The sequence below is a fragment of the Halichoerus grypus genome, chromosome 3 (genome assembly GCF_964656455.1).
Source record: "Halichoerus grypus chromosome 3, mHalGry1.hap1.1, whole genome shotgun sequence".
In the NCBI taxonomy this organism is placed as follows: Eukaryota; Metazoa; Chordata; class Mammalia; order Carnivora; family Phocidae; genus Halichoerus; species Halichoerus grypus.
Window position 1 is genome coordinate 104,772,728 of NC_135714.1, and position 23,411 is coordinate 104,796,138.

Below are 23,411 nucleotides of genomic sequence, written 5' to 3' on the forward strand. Positions count from 1 at the left end.
TCTTTTTATTAAGGTAACCAAAAAAAAAAAAAAAAAAATACAGTGCTTTTAATAGTTGTAATTACATATTATCTTTGCAGTGTCATTTTATGTATACCATAACAATTATCACTGATAAATGGCATTCTTAACCAAATATATACAGATTGATTACCATGAGGTTTAATTCCTTTATGCATCTTAAACCATCCCCACCCATACCCCCAGGCTTTCCCTATTTCATTTTATGTAGCTTTAGGTTGTTTTATTATTTGGAAATAATCCATCTTTATACTTTTGGTATTGCTTTTGGATTGCAGTTTTCAGAATTTGGACATTTGGTTCAGAATAAGCTAAAAGCCAATAAAAAGAGAGGGCTCTACTTTCATGTGAACCCACTTTTGTAAAGTGAACTGCAACCAGAGCCTCAAGACTAATTGTATAGCTCCAAACCTCTTTGTAAGCTTGGATCCAGGTTAAACTTAGAGGTAGGCTGCAGTCACGTTGAAGTGTATACCAAATGTCATTAGTTAAATAAACATATCTCATTGACTCCCATTTTAAAAAGTAGCAAACTTAATTATAAAAATAAAGACTGGCTGTTTCACTAATGACATATTCAAAATTTACTGATGTATTTTCATTTGGCATTCTTTCAGATGAGAATAGAACATCAGAATGTGACAAGGCAGTTGAATTTCATAGGATGAGCTCATTAGCATTACTTTTCTCATGCAGAGATTTGAGTTAAATAGTTTAATTGACCATAATTACATTTCATTCTTCATGTACCCTCAGGATAATTAGAAGGAATTTGAGTTTCTATTCTTTAAAAACAGTACTGTATTCTGTGTGTTCTTTCTTTTTTACAGATTCCAAGGATTGAGGGTTTTGTGATGCTTTACTAAATAACAGATTGCTTTTTTTGGAATAGATATACAACCTGTGGAAATTCTATTAATTCCATATTGGTTCTTGGCAGGGCTTTTGAATTCGGTTTCTTTTGATTTTGCTTCTTGTTGTCTAGACAGAAGAGTGTCTTCTATCACTCCCAAGATCCCAGTCTTCCCTGCCAACTTCTCTTGTGCATTTTTATAGTTTCAAGTAATAACAATTGAACAGGAAAGCACATTTGGGAAAGTAGATTACTTTTAACCAGGAAATACTCTGTACCAAAATCAAGGTTGTAGTTTTAACTGTATTAAATATTTTAGAAGTTTAACTCTTTCATTCTACCTTACTTTTCTCAGTCTTATAGTCTTGAGGAGGAATGAGAGAGATACAAAAGTTAGTGTAAAGATCAGCAGTTTCTGTTCTCAGCTCTGATCCTGGTTAACTGGTGAAATCAGACACCCTTCCTTTCAGATGATAGAATGAAAGAAAGTTCTTAATTTGCTCTTTCTGATGTCTGTCTTCTTTTGAATTTATAAATAATGTTGAGATTATCATAGAGGCATATGCTGCACTTGTATGTTATAGTTGGTTGGTACTCAATAAATACTTGAGTGTTTGCTAAAAACACAGATTTTCATTTAGCATAATTATGGGTTCCACTGGTAGGGTTGATGTGGTTCTTTTGCGGAACTATGTATCTTTACTTCATCTTGTACAGATACGGAGTAATTGCTCCCTCCCAACACTTCGTTGAGTAATTTTTCCAACAGAAATTACTGATCCGGCTTAAAAGCCATCAGCATGACTACCTGTTGATCATCTCTAGAATGAAGTCTAAGCTCTTTAACTTGCTATTCATAACCTGGTTCATGCCTCCTTCACTTTCTTCGTCTATTATGCTCTTGTCTTGTTGAACCACTCCTGTTTTTGCATGTGTTATCTTCTGTGCCTGAAAAAATTGTTTTCTGACCTCTCAGTTAAAAAGATCTTGTAACGTGATCCCTTACACACACACAAAATACACATATATGCCTTGTGGACATAATACACCTAATACACAAAATACACATATATCCCTGTGGACCTTTTGTCTTATTCACATTTGTTTCCCCACTGCTTGGCAAATGGTAATAACTAAATAATAGAAGTTTGTTAAATGACTGAATATTTTGTGAAGGATTTTTGTTCATAAACGTTCTTATTTTTCAGAAATAGTTTTTTTGCCCTTCCATATAAATATATGTTTATTTTTTGGTAATAGCTTTATTGCAATACAATTCACATATCAATTCAATCATTTAAAGTGTATATTTTCATGGTCAAGTATATTTAAAGAGCTGTACAGCCATTACTGCAGTCAATTTTAGAACATTTTTATCATCCCAAAAGGAAATCCTATTCCCATTACCCATCATCTCCCAACCTGCCCATCCTCACCAGCCTTAGGCAAACATTTCTCTCTTTTATATCTCTATCGATTTGCCTATTCTAGACATTTCATATAAATGGAATATAAGATATTTGATTCTTTGTGACTGGTTTCTTTCACTTAGCATAAAACTTTTGAAGTTCATCATGCATCATGTATCAGTACTTTATTGCTTTTTATTGCCAAGTAATATTCTATTGTATGGATGTAGCACATTTGATTTATCCATTCATAGACATTTGGATTGCTTCTACTTTTTGGCTATCATAATTAAAGCTGCATTTGAACATTTGTGTACAAGTTTTTGTTTGAGCACCTCTTTTCAATTCTTTTGGATCTATAAATAGTAGAATTGCTGGGTCATTGGTGACTCTCTGTTTAACCGTTTGAGGAACTAACAGTTTTCCAAAGTGACTGCACTATTTTATATCCCCACCAGCAGTGTATGGTGTGTTCCTCTTTCCTTATGCTCTCACTAAAACTCATCTATCTATTTTATTGTCTTTTTTTATTATAGCTAGCTTAGTGGGTGTGATATGATAACTCATTGTGGTTTTTGATTTGCATTTCTTTAGTGGCTAATGATATTGAGCATCTTTTTATTTGCTTATTGGCCATTATGTGTATGTTCTTTGGAGAAATGTCTCTTTAGATCCTTTGCCCATTTTTAATTGGGTTATTTGTCTTTTTATTATTGAGTAATAAGAATTCTTATATATTCTGGATAAAGTCCTTTATCAGATATATGATATCTGATATCAGGTATGTATGATTTGCAGTATTTTCTCTCATTCAGTGGGCTGCCTCTTTCATTTTCTTTCTTTTTTTTTTTTTTTAAAGATTTTATTTATTTATTTGACAGAGAGAGAGAGCACAAGCAGGGGGAGTGGTAGGCAGAGGGAGAGGGAGAAGCAGGCTCTCCGCAGAGCAGGGAGCCCGACGTGGGGATCAACCCTAGGATCCTGGGATCATGACCCAAGCTGAAGGCAGACGCTTAACTGACTGGGCCACCCAGGCGCCCTGCCTCTTTCATTTTCTTGATAGTGACCTTGGAGGCACAAGTTTTTAATTTTGATGAAGTCCAGTGTGCCTTTTTTTCTTTTGTTGTGTGTATTTCTGGTACCACATTTGAGAAACCATTGCCAAATCCAAGGTCATGAAAATTTATCTTATATTTTAAGAGTTTATAGTTTTAGCTTTTACATTTATGTCTTTGAGTAATTTTCCCCCCAGCTAGGGTTAACCCTGCTCTTGTGTTTGTAACCATAGCATTATAGAAACTACAATTATAGCTTGCAGCCATGACAACCCTATATGGGAAAAGTGGTGTTTTTTTTTTTAACCTGTGGTAAAATATACATAACATAAAATTTACCATTTTAACCATTTTTAAATGTATAATTTGGTGGCATTAAGTATGCTTACATTGCTGTGCAATCATTACCACCATCCATCTCCAGATCTCCAGAACTTTTTCCTCTCCCAAACTGAAACTCCATACGTATTGAACAGCAGCTCTTTATTCCTTCCCTCATCATTAAGTATTATGCTAGCTTTTTTTTCTTAAGTTCTTTATTAGGTTAAGTTCCTTTTTATTTCTAGTTTGCTGAGAGATTTTTTTTTTAATCCTAAATGGATGTTGAATTCTGTTGAATGCATTTTCAGCATCTTTGAAATGATCATAATGTATTTTTTTAGTCTGTCAATATAGTGAATTACATTGATTTTCAATGTTGAATCAGTCTTGTATTTCTGGATGAATTTCACTTGACTGTGATACAGTACCCTTTTTATATAATTGCTGGATTTTATTTACTAATATTTTATTGAAAATTTTTACATACATATTTATGACAGATAATGGTCTGTAGTTATTTTATGAAGTTTTTTATCTGGTTTTGGTATTAGGGCAATGCTGGCATTATGAAATGAGTTGGAAAGTGTTCTCCCATCATTTATGTGTTAGAAGAAATTGTGTAGAATTAATATTATTTCCTTAAATATACTCCACTGAAACCATCTGGGCCTAGAATTTTCATTATTTGGAAGACATAAGTACAATTTAATTTTTTAATAAATATAGGACTATTCAAGTTGTTTATTTTTTTCTTGAGTTAGTTTTGATAGTTTGTATCTTTTAAGGAATTGGTCCACTTTGCCTTAATAGTTGGATTAATGGAATTAGTCATTTATAGATTTCTATTGTTATCATTTTACTGTCTGCAGGATCAGTAGTGATGTTCTATCTTTTATTTCTCATTTCCACCCAAATTGCTTTTGCTCCACCCTTCTTTCTTTCTTGCAGTAGTTTTGAAAAGACATCTGCTGTCTCCATTTTCTTTGTTTTCCATATGTAATATATCTTTTTTCCTTTGGTTGCTTTTAATATTTCCTCTTTATCACTGGTTTTAAGCAATTCAGTTATCATGTGCCTTGGTAGTTTTCTTCATCTTTCTTGTGCTGGTTCATTGATGATCTTGTATGTGTGGGTCTATAGTTTTAATCAAATTTTGGGGGGGAAAATCTTGGCCATTATTTCTTATATTTAGTTTGTTTCTTGCCTCCCTCCCTCATTGGGGACTCAAAATATATATGTACATTTATCTGATTGAGATTGTCCCAAAGTTCAGTAATGCTGTGTCCATTTTTTTCTTTTTCTTTTTCTCTTTGTTTTTTTTTTTTAATGTCTGTTGTTGTACCTACTAGTTCACTAACCTGATTTACCCCCCTGAAATATCTAATCTCTTAGTCTATCCATTGCATTTTAAAAATTATAGACATTAAATTAGTTTTCTTCTCTAGAAATTTGATTTTAACCTTTTTATATTTTCTTTTCTACTTAGTGTTTTCAGTGTTTCCTTTATTTGAACAAACTGAATACATTTATAACAACTGTTTTAATGTCTTTATTCTATCATCTGTAATTTCTGGATCAGCTTCAATTTATTGATCTTATGGGCTGTCTTTTCCTGCTTCTTTGCGTGCCTGATACTTTTTTATTAAATTCCAGAAATTTTGAATTTTACCTTGTTGGCAGCTAAATAATTTTTATATTAATACTCCTAAAGTTTTTTCTGGGATGTGGTTAAGTTACTTGGAAATAGCTTGATTACTTGGGGGGGTGTTGCATCTTGCCTTTAAATTTTCTTAGGTAGGACCAGAACAGTGTTCTGTCTAGTACTGGGATAAGATCCTTTTCAGTATTATACCTAATGCCTGGTGAATTATGAGAGCAGACACTATTCCTTCTATTCATTTTGGGTCTCGGGCCTCTCTCACCCACCCTCCCCTGCTTCATTTTGTTTTTCTCACATGTGTTCACTGATAACAGGGTATATGAAGGAGACCCTCATCAGAATTCAGGAGTTCTCTCCCTATGGACTTCTTTTATCTCTAATCCTCTGCTCTGTGATAACCTAGCCTCTTTGGCTTCCCCATACTCCTACCTTTACCTTCTCATCTCAGGGAGCCTGTGGGTTCTGCCTGTGTTTCCCCTTCATTACTATAACCTGTGACCTTTTTCCATGCAGCTGGTTGAGTATAATCAGCTCGTTGGTTTCCTTTCTCTCAGGGATCATTGTCCTTTTTTGTTGTGTTCTGAGAATTAATGTTTCATGTATTTTGTCAGTTTCTTCAATTTTTTTTTCTTTTTCAGACAGAAAGATAAATCTTTTTTTTTCTTATCTCTTTTACTCATAGGCCAGAAACAAAGGTCTCTATTTGGCAGGGTTTTTTTGTTTTGTTTTGTTTTTAAGATTTTATTTATTTATTTGTGAGAGAGAGAATGGGAGGGAGAGAGAGAGCATAAGCAGGGGGAGCAGCAGGCAGAGGAAGAAGCAGGCTCCCTGCTAAGCAGGGAGCCTGATGTGGGACTTGATCCCAGGACCTTGGGGTCATGACCCAAGCCGAAGGCAGATGCTTAACTGCCTGAGCCACCCAGGCACCCCTATTTGGCAGTTTTTAGAAGTGTCTCATATTTAATGATTTATATCCAAGCCACAGGGTGGAATGTATTCCAATATCCCATGTTAAAATTGCATCAGAATTTCATGTACTTTTCAAAAAAATGCTTTATAGTTTTTTATGTAGTTTGTTTTTGTTTGTTTTGTTTTGGGTATTAAGAATGAACCTTCTGGTTTTGACCAAATAGAAAGACCAGTGCTATAAAGTGGAATGGGATATGATGCTAAAGTGGGATAAATATGGTAGAGTGATTAAACTTAATCTGAAAATTAGCAGATGTCTGAGAACTCCACTATAAACTGGAGGTAAATTTAAAAAATAAGTTCAGAGGCCTGAGATAATATTTTTTTTTCTAATGTCCAGGGCTATAGATGGGTACTAGGAGGTAGGAGTGGAGTATGTGAGAATATGAGTTCTAGAGAATTCTAAGTTTTTTTAATAATGTAATCATCTGTCTGTCTTTGTTGGGGAGCCCCAAGACCACCCTTAGGCTTGATTCACTAGGATGACTAACTGGACTCAAAAGCCATTACACTCATGGTTATGATTTATTACAGTGAAAGGATACAGATCAATATCAGCAAAGGGAAAAGACCCATGGGGTGAAGTCAGAGAAATTAGGCACAAGCTTCTAGGTGTCCTCTCACAATGGAGTCACATGGGAACATACTTAATTCTACCTGAAGCGATGTGACAATATGTGTAAAGTGTTATTCACCAGGGAGAATCATCTGAATTTTGGTGTCCAGGGTTTTATTGGAGGTCAGTCATGTAGGCATACATCACCTCCATGTCTGACTTAGCTACTTAAATTCCAGCCATTTCCAGAGCAAAAACAGATGTTCTTAATTCACATTGTCACGGTAAGCTTATCTGGTCAAACTGGTATAGCTTAGCCTAAGGCTTCAGGTATAAAAACACTCTTATCAGGCACAATATTTAAAAGGCCAGAGATTATCCCTCAGAAGGGTGCCAATGGCCAGTCCTAAAGACTGGCCTTTCTTTAGAATGTGCAGGGTTTAAGCAAGCCAGGCCTTCTGAATTAAACCTTTTTGAACACTCTGTCTGCTTACTAACTGCTTTCTTTATTTGGATTTCACTAGTTTTTTTCTTAATGTCCTTTGTGTATTTCAGGATTCCATATAGGTTATCATATTACATTTAGTTATCCTGTCTCCTTAGGCTTCCCTGGGCTGTGACAGCATTTATTCTTAGCTTGTTTTTGATGGCCTTGACAGTTTTGAGTATACTGTCAGGTCTTTTGTAGAATGCTCCTTGATTTGAGTCTGGCTGATGTTTTTATTATGATTAGGCTAGGATATTATGGGTTTTAGAGAGAAACACCACTGAGGTGAAATGCCATTTTCATCCCGGCTTGACAAGGATATATTATTAATTTTGAACCTTTAATGATCTGATTTAAAAATCCCTCAGCCCCTCATGAGTACTTAACTAGATTTTAGGTGGATGCACTGCTCACATGCAGAATTTGTTTTCCGTGTTTTTTTTTTTTTTTTTAAATCCATGTTTAACTGTCTTACTACTTTGCTTTTTTCAGTGACGTGTCAGGATGTCTAATGTGCACAACTTTAGATTTCCCTAGCGATAGCAAAGAAAGGAAGCCAGGAAGGAAAATAGTCTTATTTGCTTAAGTCACAGATTAGGGAAGCTAAAACGGGTCTCTTTTATCAGATGGGAATCTGGAGTAAAACTCAAGTCCCTCAGTATGATTCTGCTATTATCTTCATATGCATCTCTTCTTTCGTGTTATTCAATTATTAATGCATTTGTTTGATGTCTGCCTCTTCTTCCAGACAGTAAGCTCAATGATGTAGAGACCATGTCAGTCTTGTGCATTCTTCATACCTCATTCTGTATACCTACCTATATTCGTAGAACCTGGCCAGACATTCCAAACATAGCAACCTTGCAGTAAAATGAATATATCAGAGTGAATGAGTGAATAAATAAATAAGTAAATGGATATTTGATATTAAAACCTCTACCAACTATACCTATGGGAGTCTGGCTCTCTCGTTGATACCTGTAACACATGAGCCCCCATACCTATCAGAAATTATAAAAGATACACAGATTCTACCCTAGGTTAGTCAAGTTTTGCTCAACAATCTACCACGTAGGCTTGCTTAGTTCCTGAGACTTGCTTGACCTGTCTCACTGAACTTACTACATGCCTAAAATATATGTCTCATTTCTCTAGGCAGCTTATTCCCCAGAATTGTCTTGTGGTATCTTTCAGACCTGGTTCCCAAGTTGGTTCTGTCCCACTAACATTCATACCCTCAGTTGTTACATGTAGCACATTCAGCATCCAAGACAAGCTTTAACTATAAGGTAACATCCTTTGTTGTTTTTGTAAATATTGACCATTAGGACTGTGCTGTAAGAATTATTTTCTGCTATCCCCTTTCCTCTGTCAGGGCTTTCTTCTCATACCTGTTGCCTCAAGCCAGAACATCAATAGTAATCTTCTTTCCCCAACATCTTGACTCTCTGGCCAGTACTGTTTTTTCTTCCATGTGGGAACTTCCTTTCTGGTCTATATCTCAAAACACAGAGTTGAAGCTCCTTAGGAAATTTGCTTATATAAGTTTGATCAGTTTTCTGACATAGAGGGGACCTCCTCCCTTTGCTTCCTATTTCACAAAAATTTGGAGCATCTCTTTGGACAGTCTTGGCAGGGGAGGGTTTTTCTTTCCATTATGCAAAAATTTTTATTGTCAGCCAACCATCAAAGGAGATCAGAGGAGATGGTTTGAATTTATGATCCAGCTATTTGGACAGATCTGGGCTAGAAAATGTCATGCAAGGCATATGTATAGCTTTGGTACACTTTTACATGTTAGCAACATTTTTTCATTAGGTCTGACCATACATGCTGGTTTATTCCTAATTCTCTCCTATTTTTCCCATCTCACCTCCTACCAGCCCATCCCCCTGCTATTTCTCCCTCTTTTGCCACTTTATTTTTAAAATAATATAAGAGAAATATGTGTCTGCCTATTAATTTATTCCTTTACTAGACATTGAGCATCTGTAATATACAAGGCACTATCTTAAGAAGGTCCTGGTGATACATGCCTATATAACAAAAGAGTCCTTCTGTTTGTTTACTTGTAAATTCCCTCAGAAGAATAATCAGGACAAAACTCATTTTAAAATTTTTACTATTTGGGCGCCTGGGTGGCTCAGTTGGTTAAGCGACTGCCTTCGGCTCAGGTCATGATCCTGGAGTCCCTGGATCGAGTCCCGCATCGGGCTCCCTGCTCGGCGGGGAGCCTGCTTCTCCCTCTGACCCTCCCCCCTCTCACGTGCTCTCTCTCTCTCATTCTCTCTGTCTCAAATAAATAAATAAAATCTTTAAAAAAAAAAATAAAATAAAATAAAATAAAATTTTTACTATTTAAAACATTTTCTTTTCTGGACATTTTATATTTCTTTAGTATTGGGACATTTTGTTACCTATTAACTGTGGTTAATTTAAAATTCACTTGAGAAACTTGTAGAACATATGCTTCTTTAGCACCTCGGTTTGGGGGGCCAGTCTGTAAAAAGTCCCTTTCTCTTTGTTCTGTTCTTATATTTTTCATTACCTTTATCCATATTCCTTTGTCTTTTCCCAGTTCTGCTATGCCAGAGAAGGAATGGCAGGGATTTTCTAAGCAATTTCCTTAAATATTCAAAGCATTTTCTTCTCTTCACAGTAAAATTATTTAAGGAATTTGGTAAATTAGAAAAAATATAAAATATTTTAATGAAATAGGAAGAATTTTCTAGGTGAGACTTTATATCATTTTCATGATGAGTTTTTACTTTTTTTTTTTTTTTTTTATTGCTGCTGTTGTTTTTTTTCTTGTTTAAAGTTTCCATTTTTTCTGAGATTTTTCCTGGACTTGCTTATCTGGCAAAAGTAGGTTGTGTTTTAAAAGCTCATTTTGGAAATGAGTAACTATTTTTTTTTTTTTTTAAGATTTATTTATTTATTTTAGAAACAGAGCAAGTGAGAGAACTTGCTTACTGTGAGGAGGTGCAGAGGGAGAGGAGAGAGAGAGAATTCCAAGCAGACTCCCTGCCAACTGTGGAGTCCCTGGGGGTGGGAATCGATCCCACGACCCTGAGATCACGACCGGAGCCGAAATTACAAGCCAGACGCTTAACCGACTAAGCCACCCAGGCACCCTTAACTATTTTTAAGTTGAATTAAATTATAGAGTTTTGTTATCTAAGGCAGGCTTATTTAAATAATATAATAATAATAATATATAATAATATTTATAAGATTCATACATACCCAGTTCTCTGAGAACAGATTATAGTAAATTTATTAAAGTAGGATTGTAAGGTAATGATATTTTAGAAATTGAACTCAGGTTTTAATGTAACCATTCAACTGATTATGAAATTTATACAGTTTGAAATTTGGTTAAAACATTTGCCTTTAAGTTGATCATATTTTCCATGATATTTGCAGCTTTGGGAGATATCTGTAATTTTTTTATTTGAATAGTTTATTTCTTCTTTACCATAATTTTTTTTTTTCCTTATTAACTAGGAGTTATAGGAGCATCTGGCTCCCATAGCCTTTATATGTTTCAGTGAGATCCTTAATGTGATTTACTAAAGAACAACAAAATCACCCAGATTAGTGGCAGTTTGCAATTAGTGGCAAAGTTTTGGTGTGCAGTTTCTTTTATTCTTTCTCATCTACTTTTTTAAGCTCCCTGTACTCTTACCTCTGAAATTGTTAGATATTTTCAACCAAGCTTGCTTATGCAAAATGGAAGTGAAACAGGAAGAGGGGGAAAAACTGAGTGGAGAGAGAAAAGGGAAGGAAAACATACTTAGAATACTTAGCGCCTCTTAACACCTGGTGCAGAGCACTTCTCTATATTTGTACTTCCCTCACAGTTCACCTACTTTATTTTCAGAGTCCTCACTTAGTTGTCTTTTTTGTTGTATTTTTTCTGAAGTTTTTATTTTTAATGGATTGGGTGGAGAGAAAGAGGCTGTAGATGGTTTATGGCACTATAGTACAACTGAAACTTTGACTTGTTTTTTTAAAAAAAACCTCCATAGACTGTGTTTTGAAAGCATGGGGGAAAATATTTTTTGTCTTTTCACTATATAAAGCTAATGGCTTTCACTTATTTTCACTTAGATCTAAGAGCACATTTTGAATACTTACTGCTTCCTAATTTTGCTTTATCTCCGTTAAAGAAGCATCTGGAAATGTATTGATCTTTCTTTTGGATCTTGGAGGTTGGGTTTTCTCAACTTACTTCTTTCTGCATTATTTAGTATCTTTAGTAATTTGAGATGTTTATGATTTCTAAACAAAATAAATGTATTTTAAATATTTAAGTTGGTTAAAAGTTAACATGTGACCCCGCAGAAAATTTTGAACAGGCGCTAACCCACTTGCTACTCCTGGCTCCTTGTCCTCCTGCTGGGACTTGTTAGCATGAAAGAACAAAATGAAAAGTACTCTTTGTCACAATATTTTCTATAAAAATAACACTTTCAAAAGAATTTTTTGTACCTGGCAGTGTAAAACTTGGCATGTAACAAATGTGAGCATCTTGGCTCACAAATGTAAAGACACTGTCAGTCCCCCTGGAGCTACTGAATTCCTCTCTCATAGTGTATCTCTTAATATCTGCATTTCTGTTCATTACTTTTTACTTTGTCCTTGTGGAACTACTTCGTAAGTTGTTGTTTTGTTTTTGTTTGTTTTTTAAATCTGATCATCAAGTCTTTTGGCCTCCGTGGGTATGCATTTTGAGGGTTTCTTTTGTTTTGGTGTTGGTTTGTATATTGCTGGATGGATGCTTGTCCAGAAAGTACTATAAGAAGTTTGTGGAGGGCATTTCCCTTGGGAAATTTACCTCGCTGCTCCGTCTATACTTGTTTGACAGCTGTTCCTTTACTTCTAACTTTATTATTAATTCAAAAAGTTATAAAGCCATATGTGAGCAGCTGTTCACTGTTTTCATTAGGACCAAGTAAGAAAGAAAGGACCCAGCTATTATCAGGAGTGATTTAAGTTAGATTTTAGGAATAATTTTCTGGCAGTTATGATATAGTATAACTTATTAAAAAGAGAGTTACAGATTTTTTTTTATTTTTTTAAAGAGCATAAAATAGTATTTGTTGAAAGATGAGAGGAGTTGAAAGATGAAATACTGTCTGAAGGTGGGATAGTGAACCAGCTAGTTTTTGAATTCCTGCTCTAGTTTTAGGATTTTATGATTTCATGCTGGTATTTATTCTTCTCTGACAGACTAACTTTTCCCATGACTTTCTGTGCTTTAAGATTCTTCCGTGCAATAGTAAGCTCTTTAAGCTGATTTATATTCATTTTTGAATTGATATCTTAGCTGTAGATTTATTCATCATTTATTTGGCATTTAGGTGCTAAATTAAAATGCAAAACTTATTTACCTTTAGTTTAAGATATGTAATGATCAGACACAAAGGAAAAGAATAGATAAGTTATAGTAGTTGAGGATTGCTCATGAAACTACAAATGCAATTGCCTGATGGGCTTTTATCTTTTGTCACTAAGCCTTCAAAATATAACTGTTCATTGTAATCATCTTTCAGACATTTAAATAAACTAATACCTAGTATTTATTAAATAGTTACTGTGTGCCAGGCAAAGTGCAGTTAATATAAACTATAGTGTTTAATTCTCATAATGAAACTGGGGGCTTAGATTTTATTATCCCCATATTCTAGATGAGAAAGTTTAGAGAGATCAAGTAAATTACCCAAAGTCATACAGTAACTGGAAGATCTATAATATGAAAAAATATATGAAGTTAAAAGAAGCAGAATATAAAATTGTGAATACATTATGATCTCAGTGAAAACACACACACACACATTTGAAAGACTAGAGGGTACCATTAACAATGACTACTTTTAGGTGTTGGGAAAACAGATAATTCTTATTATATTGTCCTTCCTAATTTCTTATAAGCTGTACCTATTATAAGGATAGCTGATATATGATCATATGAGGTGGGAATTGCCAATTTTTTTTTTCAGGAGTTACCCCAGATTGCTCTCATTCCCTCACATTCTATTCAATAAGTCCTACTGGTTCTACCTCCAGAATATATTCTCATGCCCAAATTGGCCCTCCTTGCCATCTCACTGCTGTAATCCTGCTCCAAGCCACCATCTAACTGCGTCTTCCATATCCAGTCTTGCCTACCCACCCCCCACTAAGTTCATTCCCCATGCAGTAATTAGAGTGATTTTATTTTTAATCTCTTATTTACTGTATTTTAACCCTGAGAGCAAGGATTTTGTAGACCATTACCTGGTATGAGACTGAGTATGGAGTAGGCACTTAGTGGTTTTTTGAATGGATGACAGTGGCATGGAAAGGTGGTCAGCTTCATTGCTCCCAGCTCACCTTGCAGCCAGTTGGAAAGGGACCATAGGAAACTGCTTTAGACTTAGTTGTAGCTAGCTCTCTGTGTGATTGACCACAGTAGTGGTTTTTTGGATGCATTTCTTTTATTGCTTTTCTTTTTCACTCATTTGCTATCATTTTCACATTCTAACACCTTGACATAAGTCTTACATATATGCACAATTTCCAAATGTCGGTCCTCACCATCTCACATATTTGAGAACTGTAGAACTGTTTTGTATTTTTTTCAGTAGATTTTGTATTACTTTGTTTGAAGACAGCTATTTTATGTCTTTAGACAAAGACGTTTCTTATTTCTTTTTCTGGAGTACAAAATTTTGAGGACATTTCCTCACTCATCTTTGTGCCCCTACAGTTACTAACACAAGTCCAGCACATAGAAGACATTTCTTGGTTTATTGAATTTATTTCACTCGTAAATTCCAATCACAGTATAATAATTGGAAACTATTCCTTAATTTCCAAACATGTTCCTTTTAATGTAACTTCCAGTTACTTAGTTGTCCAAGTCTGAATCGTGGCTGTTGCCCTTGATTCCATGTTCTTTTTTTACCACCCCTTCTTCAGATCTAATTAATTTTTAAAACTCATTGATTTGCCTTATTTAATATAGTTTACTATGGTTTAATAAGCTTTAATTTTTTTTCATCTGTATAGCCCCACTGCTACTTTAGTGCAGATAATCACCATCTCTTATCTGAATTACTGTAGAAGCCCCCTCCAAGTTCTAATCCCTACTCTGTCTTGTAGCCACAGTTGTCTTCCAGAAATCTGATTATGTCATTTCCATGATTAACTTGTTCTCCATATCTCTCAAGATAAAGTCTAAACTTCTTGATGCCTTATGAGTCTTCAAGGTCTGATAGCTTCCTCTGTTGCTAACCTTCTTTGTTTCTACTCCTTTCTATCCTTTCCTGGCTCCCGAAATTCTAGCCATACTGAATTACTTTTAGTTCTCCTAATTTATGATGCTTTTTTTTCTCTTTCTCCTCCCATGGCACCTACTGTTACTTTCAGCTGGCTAGTTTCATTTGATCCCACCTCATATATCACCTCTGAAAAGTTTTTTTGACCATACATTTAAATTCTGTGACTATAGCATGTACCATGCTATATAGTAATTGCCTAACTATGGAAATATATCCCTTTAAGGAAGTATTCCTATATCAGGTCAGAAGCTCAGTATGGACAAAAACTATTTTGTCCCCAGCAACCAGCATATTATGAAATAGACATTTAGTCAGTATTTATTAGATTAATTGATATTTCTGCAGATGATGTTGCCTTATGTTTCCCTGAGAAGCTAGAGACCTGGTGTAACTCCCTCAACTCCCTGCGTTTCCACCAGTCTTAAACTTTTTATCTTTATCCTTTCATTTTTAAAGATTTTATTTATTTATTTGACAGAGAGAGTGAGCATGAGCAGCGGGGAGGGGCAGAGGGAGAAGCAGACTCCCCGCTGAGCAGGGAGCCCGATGTGGGGCTCAATCCCAGGACCCTGAGATCACGGCCTGAGCTGAAGGCAGACGCTTAACCGACTGAGCCCCCCAGGCGCCCCTATCTTTATCCTTTTACACTCCTTTCCTACTACTGTTTGACAAGATAAATACTTAACTAAAATATAAAGTGGGAGATATAAATACAGTAGGAATAGAGGAGTATTAACTATCTTTCAAAAAGTTTAGTGGTGAGGGATGCCTGGGTGGCTCAGTTGGTTAAGCGGCTGCCTTTGGCCCGGGTCATGATCTCAGGGTCCTGGGATCGAGTCCCACATCGGGCTCCTTGCTCAGCAGGGAGCCTGCTTCTCCCTGTCTCCCTCTGCTTGTGTTCTCTCTGTCAAATAAATAAAATCTTTAAAAAAAAAAAAAGTTTAGTGGTGAAAAAGAAGGCGATAGAACATTAGAAACAGTATCGAAGGAAGGTTGTTTTGAAGGATAGGGAGAAACAGGGAATGTTTGTAGGCTGAGGAAAGAATATAGGGAAAAATACAATCAAGCAGTAATAGAGAAAGTACAACCGATGAAGCAAGAGCTCTCTCTTGGCAGAGAGGTAGGGGACAGGATTGTTTCAATCTTCTGCTTCAGCCTTCAGGGCAGTGGAACAACTCCTCAGCAAGACTACTAGGTCCATACAGTGGCATCAGTGTTTTGGCCTCTTCCATGCTAGTGAACAGTTTTCCGATAAAAGCATTCTAATTTTTCTTGGCGGACAAGCCCTCTCCAACTCCGGGTCCAGCTGACTCTGTTTGCTAGTACTCCCTGATCCTTATTAACTACAGAGATCATCTTTTATCACATGGATTTCTTTGTGTTTATATTAGTGATTTCCATGTGTGGTTCATGGAGGTACTTAGTATCTGATATTAAGTTCTTTTAAAAAACTCTTTTTTCAAGACTCTTTAAAAGACTGATTAAAAACCAAACATACACAAATGTATTGAAAACCAAATTTTATCGTGATGAAGATTTGCCAGATTGATTTAGTTTCATACAAACCTGAGAAAAAATACTCCCTAGGCATTTATAGGCATATAATTGAATCTTTTATAAAATGTCATTGATTAAGAAAGATATAGTTCTACATTAACCTTTAAGAAAATTTTATCTGTATATGTGTACTTATTTAAATTAGCTTAAATAAGTATTTTGCTATAATGCTACATTACTTAAAGTAAAACTCAGGGTGCCTGGGTGGCTCAGTGAAGCATCTGACTCTTGATTTCGGGTCAGGTCATGATCTCAGGTTTGTGAGATCAAGCCCCGAGTTGGGTTCACACACTGGGTGTGGAGCCTGTTTAAGATTCTCTCTCTCTCCCCCACCTCTGTCTCTCTCTCCCTCTCTCTTAAAAAAAAAAAAAAAAAAAAAAAAAGTAAAACTCAAACGTACTCCAAGACATGGAAAGTCCACTCCTAGTGGAGCACGTTGACAGTGTGCTCTTCTCATTGTATAGGTATAATAATTGCATAGTAACAACTGAATGAGCATCATGCAGGATCATAACAGTAACACACTATCATTTTAATTTTCACAAGTTTAAGGAGTGCTTCTCTGACTTTTACATTTCTGGTAGTTATTATAAATATAGCTCTGATACATTATATATAACATATATATACTGTCTGTATGTGCTCATAAATGTGTGTTTGTGTTGTGTGTGTATGTATATTCCACTGCTAAAAGGCATAAAAACAAAAACTGGTATATTTAAAGCATTCAGTTCAGTAACCCTGTTGTTAAATCTACTGACCACTACTTCTTTAATACTCTATACTTTCTGATCTCTCTATTTAGTTTTCTTTTTTTTTAAAGATTTTATTTATTTATTTGACAGAGACAGAGACAGCGAGAGAGGGAACACAAGCAGGGGGAGTGGGAGAGGGAGAAGCAGGCCTCCTGCTGAGCAGGGAGCCCGAGCACAGAGCCTGAGCACGGAGCCCGAGCAGGGAGCCCCGATGCAGGACTTGATCCCAGCACCCCGGGATCATGACCTGAGCAGAAGGCAGACGCTTAACGACTGAGCCACCCAGGCGCCCCTCTATTTAGTTTTTGATAGTTGTTGACTACCCTCCTTAACACTCTCTTCCCAGAATGTTTATTTCTATGAGAGTATGCTGCAGTATTTAGAAGTCTTGATATCTGCATCCTACTTTATTTTTTTTAAAGATTTTATTTATTTGAGAGGGAGAGAGAGAATGAGCAGTGGGGTGGAACAGAGGGAAAGGGAGTAGCAGACTCCCTGCTGAGCAGGGAGCCCAATGCAGGGCTTGATCCCAGAACCCTGGGATCATGACCTGAGCGGAAGGTAGACGCTTAACTAACTGAGCCACCCAGGCGTCCCCATCCTACTTTAAAAAGATTCAGTGGCAAATTTAAAAATTGATAAAGTATGTGTGTTTGTGTCTGTACTGTTGGTGTGTGTGTAGAGAGAAAGTGAGAGCATGCATTACAGCATGTGTGGCAAATATTAAAAATTGGTGAATTTTGGCAAAATGTATGTATACACTTACTGTATTGATTTTTCAACTTTTGTGTATGTTGAAAATTTTCAAAATTTTATTTAAAAAGAAAAAGGAAAAGAAAAATGAGAGACACAAGAAAGCAGAAGCAGGAACTACCCCTCAGGGGTGTGACAACTCGGCTGCACCTTGAGGCAGGCCTGGTTTTAGAAGTAACAGTCAGGGGCACCTGGGTGGCTCAGTCGTTAAGCGTCTGCCTTCGGCTCAGGTCATGATCCCAGGGTCCTGGGATCGAGCCCCGCATCGGGCTCCCTGCTCAGCGGGAAGCCTGCTTCTCCCTCTCCCACTCGCCCTGCTTGTGTTCCCTCTCTCGCTGTGTCTCTCTCTGTCAAATAAATAAATAAAAAAAAAAAAAAGATTTAAAAAAAAAAAAAAAATAGAAGTAACAGTCACCTTCTGTGGTAAACAGTCACTTTGATCCTGTATTTTTAGGGCCATAAGCTTATGTGCATTGATCTCAAGTTTAATTTTAGTTTTATTAATTGGTGAAATCAGAAATCAGGAAAAGAAAAAGGCAAAATAAAACCCAAGGCTGATGATACTGTAGGGAAACTTATACACGTATGACTCATGCTACTAAAATAGATAAGGCGGTTGGGATAGCAAACTGACATTATGCATCAAGAGACCTAAAAATGTTCATGCCTTTAATCCAGTAATCTTACTTTTTAAAACTAAATCCCAAGAAAACAATTTAGAAAAGAATAATTAAATCTGATTTCAGGATTATGGTTCATAATATAGCATTCTTCTGGTTCCGTTGACAAAAAAGAAAAACAACAAAGTCCCCCTCTCTAAAACCATGCAAGTTCTTAAAAAAAAAAAAAATAACCTTTTCCTGATATTAACAAACAAAACCTTTCTCTTTTTTGGATTTGTGAATTGTTTGTTTTTCTGAACTTTTTCTTCCTCTTTTTTTCCCCTTTTGCCTCTTGAATGTAGGTGGTGCCCAGCAATCTGCCTTTCACCCACATCTCTCCTCTCCTGGTGGCAATTTTAATTGATGTCATAGTTTTTATTATTTGTATGTAGAGCTCTCTGAAATTGAAATTCCAGTCCTGTCCTCTTTCCAGAGCTCCATTTGTGATGCTTAACATTCCAACTGCTCCCTTTTTGTCTCTTGAATATTCTGTGCTGTGTTTCAACTCTTTATATCCAGAAATAAAAATCTATCATATATTTTCCCTCTTAAAATTTATTTTTCTTTTCATGTTCGATCAACTCATCTTGAAATCTTCAGCTTTAAATTCTCCCTCTTTCTTACTCTAACCTCAAAACCCTTGTACTGTGGACCTGCAGTATCACTCTGGTGTGTCTTCATCCTCTGCATGTGGTTACCCTAGTTTAAGTTTGTTTTTTTATTTTAAGAATGTTTGTGATAGGTCCTTAATTGATCTCCCTGCATTCTTTCTCCTCTCTAAATGAATCTTGTCAGAGAAGTCTTCCTAAAGCACAGATCAGACCATATCACTTTCCAGATTAAAAATCTTCAAAGACTTTTTATGAAGAGAGAGGTTCTTGAACTCCATCATCTAGTCTTCAGGGTCCCCCACTATATAGTTTCAACTTAGTTTCCTTTTTAAATTTTTCTCCCTCATATCTTTTTTCTCTTATTCCTTCATACTTTCCTCTGAGCCTTTGTAATTTTTTGGCCTCTACCTGACCATTCCCCTGTTTTCACATTTCCAGATCTCATCTGTTCTTTAGAAGTTGACTTTCAGATTTGCCTTCCAGCTGGAAGTAATCTTTTCTTCCTGGGAACTCCCAAAAGCTTTTTCTGTGTCTTTGTTACTGTGCTTAGCATCCTTTCCATTGTACTGTGATTATTTATGTACACATTACTGGTGGTTGTTAAGTTCTTTAAAGTTTGTATTCATGTCTTATGTTTCTATTTCCTGTGTATATTATCTGATATGTAGTTCTTAATGGATATTTACTAAGTAAACACCATGTAAAGAGTTGTCTTATTTTGGTGGGTTTCTTTGTTGAGGAAAAGGAACAAAATTTTGAGGATACTTCATGAATATATCAAAGACAGAAAAAATCGTATGTTCCCTAAGAACCTACAGAAATATTTTTGGAAGTAATACATAATGCAAATAAATTTGCTAAAAAGATATATGCAGATGAGACCTTGCATCACTAATTCAAACCATTTTCAGACAGATGAAACTTAATTTTTCAAGCCATCTAGAAAAGAAGACAAACTTAACAGTTTGTTCAGTCATTTAAACAGTTATTTATACAAGCAGAAACTTTTTTCTTTAGTATTTCTGTAATATATAGCTCACATTTCATATACTCTAATTTACTTCTAGAACTTTTTAAGGATCTTCTAGATTTTTAAATGGTTCTATTCCCCCTCTTGCACTTTTTATTGATTCTTTTTTTTCCCTCTGTTTCTCCTGGCAAAACTTACATTTAGGTAATGCTCTGTTTTATAGGTATCCTGGTCAGATATAGGAGGACTGGAAAATATCAAACTGAAATTGAAACAGGCTGTAGAATGGCCCTTGAAACATCCAGAGTCTTTCATTCGAATGGGTATTCAACCACCTAAAGGAGTTCTTCTGTATGGACCACCTGGATGCTCTAAAACAATGATTGCAAAGGCTTTGGCCAATGAGAGTGGACTGAATTTCCTAGCTATAAAGGTAAGGTGTTAAATTTTTTAATTGCTACTTTGTCTTCCAGCGCCACTAACACCCATCCTCTGATTCTTACCCTTAGAAAAACATGAAAAGTCATCTTAAGGAGTGGCTGAGCTTTAAATAAACTAGTGCTTGTAATCAGCAAAAATGGTGGACTACTTTATTTAGTTTTGTGATTCTCAATATTTCTTATGTCTGTGTATAATAGAAACCAGTCTTGTTTAGTTTCTGTATTTTTTAATTGTGCTAATAACCTCTTTTGCTTAACTAAGACTTAATTTAAATATGACATGAATTTACTATTTATATAGAGAGAGTTTTCAAAGAAATCTGATAATTTATATGGTAAAACTAAATTCCTTAAAATACTTTTCTAGTCAGGGAATATCTGTACAAGGTTTATATTCCGAAACACACACATACATTATTTGTTCATTGCCCTACCCTATTACTTGGGGTAGATAATCTTATCTGACATGTAAGTAAGTCTTACTTGACTTGACTTTAGGGCCAGATATTTTTTTTTTTAAGGTTTATTTATTTATTTTAGAGAGAGAGAGAGAGCATGTGAGCAGGGGGAGGGGCAGAGGGAGAGGGAGAGAGAATCCTCAAGCAAACTCCCCTTGAGTGTGGAGCCCGACATGAGGCTCCATCCCAGGACCCTGAGATCATGACCTGAGCTAAAATCAAGAGTCGGACGCTTGACCGTTGACTGAGCCACTCAGGCCCCCCAGGACAAGATATTAATTTTTTAATTAACTTTTATGTAATATGATCATTTATCCAGTTACTAAATATACATATATAGAACCTTAAATCCATTAGTGGAATGGACTTTATCACAAAAATATGTACTTCAGTCTGTTAAATATCAAATTCATTTCAGGAAAAGCACATGATAAAAGGCTCTGTTTTGATAGTACCAGGGAATTTTTTTCATAACAAAATATGTTTTCTATCTTAGAACACTGAAATCCTTGGCAGTTTGAAAGCATAAAATTTATTTCAGAGTAGAGTCAATTTTTTACTTAAAATTTTTTTGGAATAATGTTTAGATATGTTTAGGCTATTTGCTTTTTAAGAATCAGTATCTTCACAATCACTAGTGATTGCATATTTGTGATTATCTTGTGGAAGATATTAGATACTGAAAATAGGGGAGGGGACCATTTTCACTGTGATCACTTACACTGAATCACTACCACAGTTTTAAAGTTTGCAGCTTTAAACGTTGGAGTAATGAGTGATTTTGAAATTTCAGAGACATTTTGATTTCTCTTTGGTGCCTTTTCTCTTATGTCATGGTAATGGACATAACTGTTTTACTGGCACTTCCTACTCTTTTTACTGTCATCTCCATTTTTCTGTGCCTACCTTGTTGTGTTTTCCACAATTGTATATTCATAATCCCTGAATTTTTTCTGTTTCCTGGATATCTGAAACTTACTTGATGAGGTCTGCACTCAGAGTTATTTATACTGGAATCTCAAAGAGGAGCATATGTATTTTCCTACAAACTAGTATCTCATTCTTATGTGATCTAAGATAACTGTTCCAGATGTTACCAGGACTGCTTTCTGGCCTATCTTAGGATTACTTAGAAATACATTTATTACTGTTTTTGAGTATGAAACATTTCAGAACTTTAGGCAGTTTACTTTTTTCACTGTGAGAAAATGTACAAAGATTCTTTGAAAGGTTTATCTTGCACACTATTCATGTAAAATAGCCACGTGTGTGTTAACTTATTTGAGCTTTTTCACTAAACTCACGTTCATTTTTCTTTTAGGTCATACTCGCACAAAGGTTAAGTGATGTTAAGAAATTTTCTTATTCAATTGAGTTCATACTTGCTTAGAGATAATTACGTATCCTACTTACTAGTTTTTATTTAAGGTGGATTTTTATTCAATATACATTTTAGTATAGTTTGGCAGTATTATTCAATTTTTGAATCTGGGTGGAGATTATATTTAATGAACAATGAATGTTCATTTTACTATTTTTTAAGTTTTCCTACATGTTTAAAGATTTCCAAAAGAAAAAGTTGGGAACATGAAAAAATTTTTGTTTTTCTCTGCATTTTCATCGGTCTTTTCATCTTGTCTGATCATTGCTAATGAGAAAAGTTTAAAGTAGCTATGTTATACAGCTTATGTATGCAGAAATGAAGTCAAAGAAGTTGGGAATTTATATTATATTCTTCCTAGTTTTTTTTTTTTTTTTCTATGAAGGAAAAGTTGGTTTTTGGTTGCAACATACATGTTTCTTTTCCAAGGGATTTAAGTGTTAAGTTTGAGCTTTTGAAATCACAAGTTTGACACATTTTGAAAATGACCAGAGAGGGGCGCCTGGGTGGCTCAGCCGTTAAGCCTTCGGCTCAGGTCATGATCCCAGGGTTCTGGGATCCAGCCCCGCATCGGGCTCCCTGCTCTGCAGGAAGCCTGCTTCTCCCTCCCTCACTCCCCCTGCTTGTGTTCCCTTTCTCGCTGTGTCTCTCTCTGTCAGATAAATAAATTAAAAAAAAAAAAAAAAAAGAAAGAAAGAAAATGACCAGAGAAACGTACATAGACAATGAAATTTTCTAGCCTATTGGAAAATACAAGTATCTTACATGTATTGAAGGGAAAAACTCCCTAACATTTTTTACAATTGTAATTACCTTTAATTCCGAAAATAAAGAATTTAAAGATTTGAAACATTTCTTTCTCTGAGTTTATGAAAGAACCCTTTAACTTCACCTGTGCATCTTTCCTAAACAGTGATTAGAAGATGTATACTCAGAGTTCAGACTGCACCTTGGCTTGTGTGGACTCTTAATATCCTTTGGCATCTGTATGTGTTGTTGTGTAGACTGTAACACTTGACATATGCTTAAGTTTAGTTTGTCATCTGTGTCAATTATGTCAAAATATTTTCCAGTTGAAGTTTCCTCTCTGCTTCTCTCTTGCTTTTGTCTGGAGTGCTGCAATAGATTAATTACCCTTGTGTAGTTGGGCCGCTTTACTTTATGA

At 35.5% G+C, this 23,411-nt stretch overlaps 1 protein-coding gene across 3 annotated transcripts in view; it reads left to right on the forward strand.

Moving 5' to 3' along the window:
- AFG2A (AAA ATPase AFG2A) overlaps positions 1 to 23,411 on the forward strand; it is a 335,659-nt gene that overhangs the window by 48,245 nt on the left and 264,003 nt on the right. For all 3 annotated transcript variants that reach the window (XM_078069202.1, XM_036069413.2, XM_078069203.1), the window contains one exon: positions 20,191 to 20,400. In XM_078069202.1, coding sequence (XP_077925328.1) covers positions 20,191 to 20,400 — 210 coding nt within the window. The remainder of the gene's footprint in view (positions 1 to 20,190; positions 20,401 to 23,411) is intronic.